This window comes from Azolla caroliniana, unplaced genomic scaffold (assembly GCF_043228905.1).
Source record: "Azolla caroliniana isolate FFs.n. ecotype wild unplaced genomic scaffold, voAzoCaro1.0.p SCAF_20, whole genome shotgun sequence".
Lineage (NCBI taxonomy): Eukaryota > Viridiplantae > Streptophyta > Polypodiopsida > Salviniales > Salviniaceae > Azolla > Azolla caroliniana.
Genome location: NW_028230455.1, coordinates 13,610,701 through 13,619,026, shown reverse-complemented (window position 1 = coordinate 13,619,026; position 8,326 = coordinate 13,610,701). Strand labels below are relative to the sequence as shown.

General features: G+C 35.4%; 1 protein-coding gene across 1 annotated transcript; it reads left to right on the top strand.

The window, feature by feature from the left end:
- The first annotated feature begins 761 nt into the window (after positions 1-761).
- On the top strand, positions 762-6,628 carry LOC147851130 (ARM repeat superfamily protein). The gene is made up of 9 exons (XM_087335863.1): positions 762-884; positions 2,075-2,197; positions 2,286-2,483; positions 2,575-2,644; positions 3,205-3,356; positions 4,551-4,664; positions 5,558-5,689; positions 5,818-5,931; positions 6,321-6,628. Exons 1-9 carry the CDS (start codon positions 819-821, stop codon positions 6,351-6,353), a joined length of 1,002 nt encoding a protein of 333 aa, XP_087191989.1. The 5' UTR covers positions 762-818; the 3' UTR covers positions 6,354-6,628.
- The last annotated feature ends 1,698 nt before the right edge of the window (positions 6,629-8,326 follow it).

Sequence of the window (8,326 nt, the reverse complement as noted above, 5' to 3'; positions counted from 1 at the left end):
ATTAAATTGAGAATTTTGTGTGTGTTCTTCACATTCTTAAAAACCTTTTTTGAGAAGAGGGTTCAACTCGGAAATTTCTCCAAGTTTTTTGGTATGGATCCTAATACCATCACATGGTTTGGACTTACATCTGATTCTCTTGATTTTGAGAATCACATAAACTATTCAAAAGACATCTTGTAAAATAATTAGCAATCATTTCACTCAATTGTGTATTATTTTTATCCAAGTGCTTGTATTTTCAAGAATCTTGCTTCTCCAATACAAGGCATGGACGAACAATCCCACTCACCTAAACTCAAGTGCTCAAGTTGTTTCCAATCATGGGTTAAGAGATACTGAATGGGGATGTCCTCTATTTATATTCTCTTCCTCAAACTTTGATTAGCTCAAGCTTGCCTTAGCCTTAACTCATCTTTATTAAACTTGAGCACTACCACAAGAATTTGAGTGTGACAACGATGTGTAATGTGTGCAATTAACCCTCTTTGTTTGATATGTGTTCCTTTTCTAAAGACCATGGACAATGTGCATTTTTGTGATGGTTTACATTGTGACTAAAGGAACACAACACCACTACCCTATTACTGGGACCTATTTGAGCTCTCGCTTCTTGTCACCCACCTCTACCATTTCTATCTAGAGGTTAGTGTAGAATAGGTAGATGTTCTCCTCTACCCAATGATGTATGAAGAAGGGGCATTTTGGAGAATAATGAAAAACAGAGGGGCAATTTGAGCAATTTCTATACCATATGAAAAACACACTGTAGGGCTTGTTTGCCTCCCCTCAGGTTTCTCAGGTTTTAGCGGAGCGCTATGGCGATCTCAGAAGAACTGGATGAGCTGATCGGATTCCTTTCATCTCCGTCTTCTTCTTACCAGGTTATTGTTTCAGAAATGAATAAGTTATCTTTCGTAAACATCCTGCTTTACCTATCCAATTTCAATCGTGCAGATACAGAGTACAGAGAAAAGTTTTTTTTTGTTTGTTTTGGTTCTCAGCCGTGATTTTTTCAGAAATTAATTCCTTTTTATGAGAAACCTACACTACCAATCCAATTTCCATTGTGTAGAGTAAGAGTACAGAAAACAAGGATTTTGTTTTTGTTTTTCATCCATGGAAAATTGATCTATTCTTTCCTAAGCTAAAGATTCAATTGGGATACAACAATTCCCTTGTTTGCAGGAACATAGAAAAATATTCAACTGTCTCATCCGTAGAATGGTGTCTCTCCTAGGGCTTTAATGGAATAGTACAAATCTGAGTTAATTTTTCTGTTTATGTATTTGCATAAATACATACATACAGAAACATGTACCTTTCTATTAAATTTGCTTATCATACTGGTTGTGTCAAACCTATGGTGCAGTATGCACTTTGTATATAATGGTACAAATATATGAAAAATGATGATTAAATGCTTGCAAATCCGAAATGGCGCTAGATTATAGGATCTATGGTTAATAAAATGTCGAATTCTCTTGGAATATTTTGCATGTCCTTGCCATTTCACACACACACACACACTCACACACTCACTCACATATACATGTGTATTGAAGAATAGTGGTGTTTAACTGACGTACCCAAGGTACCTGGTGCAATGAAGATATATCAAAGGCACCTTGAAGCATGTGTGATTATCATGTGCTGTTTTTCTTTTGAAGCACATCGTTTGCTTTTGATTTTTATGGAATACTATATTCGTTGCTATCATTCCTTTCTTTGCTTTGAACCAAATCATACCTCAATTATGTGTTTATTGGGACACTTTGATTTGCTTTTGAATCAAATCATGCTAGTTGGTTTTGGAAGAGGTTTTCCTCATTATTCTCTTTGAAAGATTGGCTTTTCTATTTTAGTGGATTTTCTGGAAGTTAGGTCTAAAAATTGCATTGATCTACATACAATGATTCAGGTTATAGTTGACACTGTGAATCAAATCATGCTGTGTTAGTTTTCAGTGAAAGTTTATCTTCATAAATTTCAGTGGAAGGTTGTCTTTGCTTTTATGTGGACTTTTGAGAAATTGGAGCTGAACTTTCCATCATGATCAAAATAATGATTTTAGGTGAAGAAAGCAGCAGTTGAGATTGTGCAAGGCTTAACTGGCACCGAGGAAGGGATAAAAACACTTTCAAGTGAAGCAGATTTACTTTGTGGTCCACTTTTAGATCTTTTTAAATGTGAAGAGGTATCTAATAATCTCAATGAGGACATATAGTTGAACTCTAGAACTTTTAAAATTTATGCTCATCATTTTGCATTGAACATTTGTAAAGGAATTATCAAAGCTAGCAATTGAAGCTCTTATTAACCTCTCTCAAGAGCCACAATTAGCAGACAAAATTGTTAGAGCTGGGGGGATTGAGAAGGCAATGGAGTTCATCGGAAGGCTGGGCACAAATTTAAATAGGCTTTTGGTGATGTTGATTGTTAACCTTACACAATCAGAGTCTGGTGCAAGCCGATTGCTTCAGGTATACAAAGTGGATTGTATTGAAACAACTTTATGCGAGCTTTGTTCTATCTGATCTCCATTTTTACTTTCTCGATTTCTGCAAGGACTAGGAGACTGAACAATTGGAAGGCCTATATGTACGCAAACTCGTGAGACTTTTTTCCAAGTCACCAGAGGAAGGTTTGCACTATTTGCCAATGCTTCAGTATATATACAAGATGCATTCCATGTTTTCTCAATTCATAGACATGTTTTTTGGGTTAATTATGTAATCAGAAGAGTCAGATGTGATCCTAACTCAACAGGGAATGGTTAGTGGTTGAGATGACTTCTGGAAGCTGCAAAATTGAACTATTGTTAATCTCTTTTCACACTTTCATGAGTTGAGTCTTCACCATCAGATTAATGTTCAAGAACTTTCAAAGTTATAATATTCTACGATATGCTTAATTGATTTGAATGTAAGCGATTAGTAATGAGACAAAAAGTATGATGATATGCCATTTTATTCATATGAATAAGAAATCTGAGTTAAGGTGAAGTCAGGATGCTAACGTTATGGTTTGATGAACAACACACATATGTCTCAAATTCAATTTGATATGATACGTAAGAAGGTATAAGAAGCAAGAATGAATATGATTGGTTTTGTGCAAATTAATGACTAGTTGAAGATTATGCATTTCTGTATTGTGCATGAACAGCTATGAATTTTTAACCAAAATTTGCATTCTTTATAGGATCGGCGGACCATTATGAACATGTTTCAGCTATTCTTGTGAATATTTCTCGCATTGAAGCAGGAAGAAAGCTTTTGTTAGATTCCAAAAAGGGACTACTCAAGCAGATTCTGCCACAATCTGATTCCCCGAGCATGGTGCGCCGAAAAGGGGTATATATGATTTCTTCAAATGTCCATTTTGATTTCTGTAGTTATTGAGAAGCGTGTATCTTATTTTGAATCTCTACAGGAAGGATCTAAGTATATCCACATTTATATGTAAAAAGTCCTAAAAAATGATGTCGGTTTTTTGGAAAAAAAAAAAGATGTCGGTTCTAACTTCAAATACTAACACTCAGTGACCTATCTGTATGATAACAAACACTTTTCCTACATCATCCATCAAATGATTATGCAATGAATTATCTACGAAAAACATTAAGAGAGGATGTAAGTGCCCTCTTCTTTTGCTTCATTAAGTAGCAATCATAGAGGAATTGCCTTTAGGACAACCTGAACCAGATGTAAAGAACATGGACAAGTTATCCCAACCTGAATGTCCAGAACAAACCCACAAAAAAATTTGCATTCTGGCTAATGTGGACTGTGATGCAACCAAATAGCCAAAAATAATTGTTGATGGTCTTACCTGAAAAGAGTACTTGTACGCAGTTAGATACGTATTGTAATAAAATCAAAGATTCACGGCCTCGCTATACAAGATGTGTTACTGTTTCATCTGTCCTCCCACAATTTTGGTGAGTGTTGAAGTGATCTTGCAGTGTAGCCATCACAATGAAAATAAGTGTTCCCTAACTTAGAAAGAACCTTCCAAAATTTTCTCAACCTTTTCTTCCAGTATGAATCATACATTCCAGCAAGTAGTTCACTAAAGCATGAAAATAGATTATTATCAAAAGTATATTCTCTATCAATAGGCTGACATTAAGCATCAAAACCCATGTCTATACTACAGACATACATACATGCATTACACATGCTTTCATACCTTTTTTTCTTACTTCTTTACTGTCTTTCTTTCTTACTTCTTACTTTCATACTTACTCTCAGACATTCATACTTGCTTTCATACGTTCATTCTTACTTTCACATTTTTATGTTTAGATACGCTCATAATACTTTCATACTTTCAAACATTTGTTTATGCTACTTGATACTTGACACATACATGTGGACTGTTAGTGTTCATACAATTATTTATGTAGAGAGACATAGAGACATAGCAAGAGAGACAAATATTTATGTAGAGGATTGACTCAAGAAGAATTTCAACCTTTGCACTATGGGTATTACTAACTGTTAATCATAAAATCTATGTATTTAATCAAAAGTTCCAAACTGTAGGTGGCTGGTACAGTTCGAAATTGCTGTTTTGAGGCAGACAATATGCTACCAAGTTTGCTGCTGGCTTCACAATATCTTTGGCCTGCCCTTCTGCTACCCCTTGCTGGAAAACAGGTATTTCAATAAGCACTTTAGTATCTATATCTGTCAATCCTTGGTGATAGTGGAAAATTGGCATATGTATAGTTATTGTGTAATCAGATGGTAAGATTTTTCTTAGTTTTTAAGAGGATCAGAATTTATTTGTGTAGACCTAGCACTCAATAAAGCATGTGCTTTTCATCTTTGAACTTAAGAATTTATTTGTGTAGACCTGGTACTCATTAAAGCATGTGCTTTTCATCTTTGACCTTAAATGTAGTTTTAAGCTGTTGAATGATGTTGTGTTGCACATGTGAGATGGGAACAGATACCAAGCCTATATTCCCTACAAGGAGCTCACTTGTCATTATTGTGGCTACAAAGGTCACATTCAACTTGATTGTTGGAAAAAGAAAAGAGACAATCCTAAGAAGTCCTCTTCTACTGAAAGTCAGCCTACACCAAAATCAAACTCAACAAATTTAGCCAAAGAAACAAATTTCCTTGGCATTGAAGAATACTAGTGGTGTGCTAGATCGATAATATGAGAGAAGAGAGAGAGAGAGAGAGAGAGAGAGAGAGAGAGAGAGAGAGAGGAAGGAAAATATCATGAATGGTCCACTTCTAAGATCCCCTTCTACAATGGAAATGGGTCCTATCCATCACACTCTCCCCCCTCTTTGATACACATGCATGTTGCCAGATGACATGCTTGTGTACTATCAAAAATTAAGCATTCAGTATCATCTCCTTCTATTTTTGAAGGAACCATACCAAAGCAAAACCCTTTGAATCCATACATGTGTTTTATACTTCAATTAGAAATTTTAATTGTGAGGAATCCATATATACTAAGGATATATATGCCTTACTGTCCCATCCTGCCTTAGTTAAAAAAAATAAATCTTAGTTTTGTTGTTCCACAGGCATACAGTAGTAAAGACACAGCAAAAATGCCACTGGAGCTTGCAAATCCCCTCTCACATGAGCGAGAACCAGAAACAGATCCACATATCCGAATTGAAGCCGCAGAGGCACTCTATTTGATTGCTCTTCATGTATGTTGATTATTCAAAAGTTACTTTTCGAGAAATCAAAACCTGTCTGTCTACTTCCGGAGATATAGGTAGTATAGTGCTTGGATTTTATTTTGAATTATATTTTTTTCTCCTTTTTTTTTCTCTAGGAAGGTGGACGAAGAGCTTTATGGTCAGTGAATGGGCCTAGAATTCTAGAAATTGGATATGAACATGAAGAAGATCCTAAAGTGATGGAGGCATATGAAAGATTGGGATCACTGGTAAATCTTTTATTTTTTTGTTTTTCTCTGAATGGGGCGTTTTGGAGGCAAATGCGTTACCTATTTTGCCTAAAAAGCAAGTGAAGTAGTCACACCACTAGGCCAAACGAACCTACCCTTGGTAAAGCCTATGTTTTAACCAGATATAGCTAGGTATAGCTAAGGTAATGTAACTATATGAACGATTTGGATCATTGGTAAATATTTTGATTTTGCTTCTGTTAATGGCACATTTTGGGGAAAATGGTGGGGTGGAATTCCTGACCTATTGCATAAAAGGAAAGTGGTCAAACCACTAGGCAACATTCAACTGTTGGTAGAGACTAATTTTAATACTAGATATAGCTAAGATTAATGAGATTTTTACTTCCTTTTTCTTTTATCTACAGTTGATTGATGAGAGTGTTGTCGAGGACTATTGATAATGCAACATGTACCGAGAAATTTTCATTTGTTGTCCGTTAATAAAGCATGGCAAGCGTGGGTCATATGCGCTTATTCAAAAAGGCATATAAATACTAAGGCTTGCCCACTGTACAAGGATTGCTTTAGCGGAAACAAACTATACCAAAATTGGAGACAAACTTCTTCGTTGAATTGGAATTTTGTTTTGAATTAATGTTGTAACTTTTAGAGGATTTCTTTTCAGCTATATTCTTAACATTATTATTATCAAGTGGTGGTTTAATTTTGTTTCCTCACATGTTCTCTCCAACATTGGCATACTCATTTTCTTTCTTTCATTTTTACATCTACACCAAATCTAATCATATGCTGGAAAAGTGATAGATTATGATGCTGATATATTATCGTTCATGGGGAGCCAATAAATCCATGGACAAGCGATAGTTAGGAAGCACCCTTTGCGGCCAAGTCCTCCACGGATTTACGGTAGAATAAAGAAGAAAAATAAAAGGTAAAATGGTAAACTTAAGTTAGTTGTTGAATTTCAGCGTTTTGATCCTCAATGAGCCTGGTTCTGCAGTTGAGCAGATCAGTAAAGACTATGCCGACCATCACATGTAAATGATAACCTGAAATAAGATGGTTGAGACATATACTAGGAACTGTTAAGAAATTATCTACACAATGGTGTTAAAACAAAAGTCCGAAGGTTGTAAATGATCATAATTTTGTCAAACGGATGAATTTGTGAAGAAACACACATGACAATGCCCATGTTATAGCAAAAAAGAAAAGAAAGGATCTCATGGTATTTTACTAGCCGAGCAACACATTTTTTTTGTCTTATTTATACATTCAAAGTTTTTATAGTTGTATCAACCTAGATCATCTAAGCAGTGCCATATGGAGATGGTTGTGGAAGTCTTGAACAAATTTGTCATGGGTTGGAATGTCTTGTAGGAGTTGTAATATTTATTTTCCTTCTAGTGTTGGTTGTTGATAAGTTTGCAATTTGTACAAATGAAGTGTATGATAAAACCAATCCAATGAAGTATAGTTATAAATATGAGGCTTAGCTACCCTCATAAGGACATTACGTTGGAAGGCTATTGTCTTAGACACCGGTGGTGCGGGCTAGGCTTTCGTCTCGACGATCGTGTTTATCTCTTCCAAGGTATTAGTCATTCTTATATCCGGTGGTATGGGCCGTGGGTGGTAGGTTGGCTATGTCTAGATCATAACTTGGGGGTGGTCGGGTGGAACAGGTTCATCTATCCAATCTATTTTCTTGAAGAATAATGTAGTGGTCTTGAGGAGGTGCATGTAGACTACCCTAGGGTTTCTTACCTTAAGGCATGCATAATGTTTCATACACCTAATTGATTATTATTCTAATTAATTTCTAATTACACAAATTGTCGTTTCACTTTTCAAATTGTATGATTTTCTTGTAATTGTCATTTACCCACCCACAATTAACTCTCTTTTTCCCCTTCTTTTTCATGTTTGAAGTATTTACGTGCGTTTACTGATGATGTAACGCTTTTGTGTAGACTATTTTTTCGTATGGAGTGGGCATCATGCCACTTCTTGAACATTTTTTTCCAACGTGTCATCTAGGTTTAACTCATATTATTGATCCTTAGAACTCAAGTGAAACCACATGAGTTTCCCTATTGATGTTTTACTTATAAATTTTAGTACTACATCTTTGTACACAATACCACCACCATTTGTATCAACTTGTGGCTTATGTCACAATTGAGCAAATTACAACCATCATAGTGGGATGTATATGTGCATACCTCGCACCATCAATTTATTTGTGAAATTGTTTTTTCTTTTAGTAGGTAGCACATGGGTTTCTCTTTTACCCTTGTTCTCGCCACTCTTTAACTCTTAGGGTAGTGCCTTATTTTATCGTTTTTATCATGACATTTGCTTGTTACTGACAATACTAGAATATTACTTGTGAGTGCACTTCTTTTTT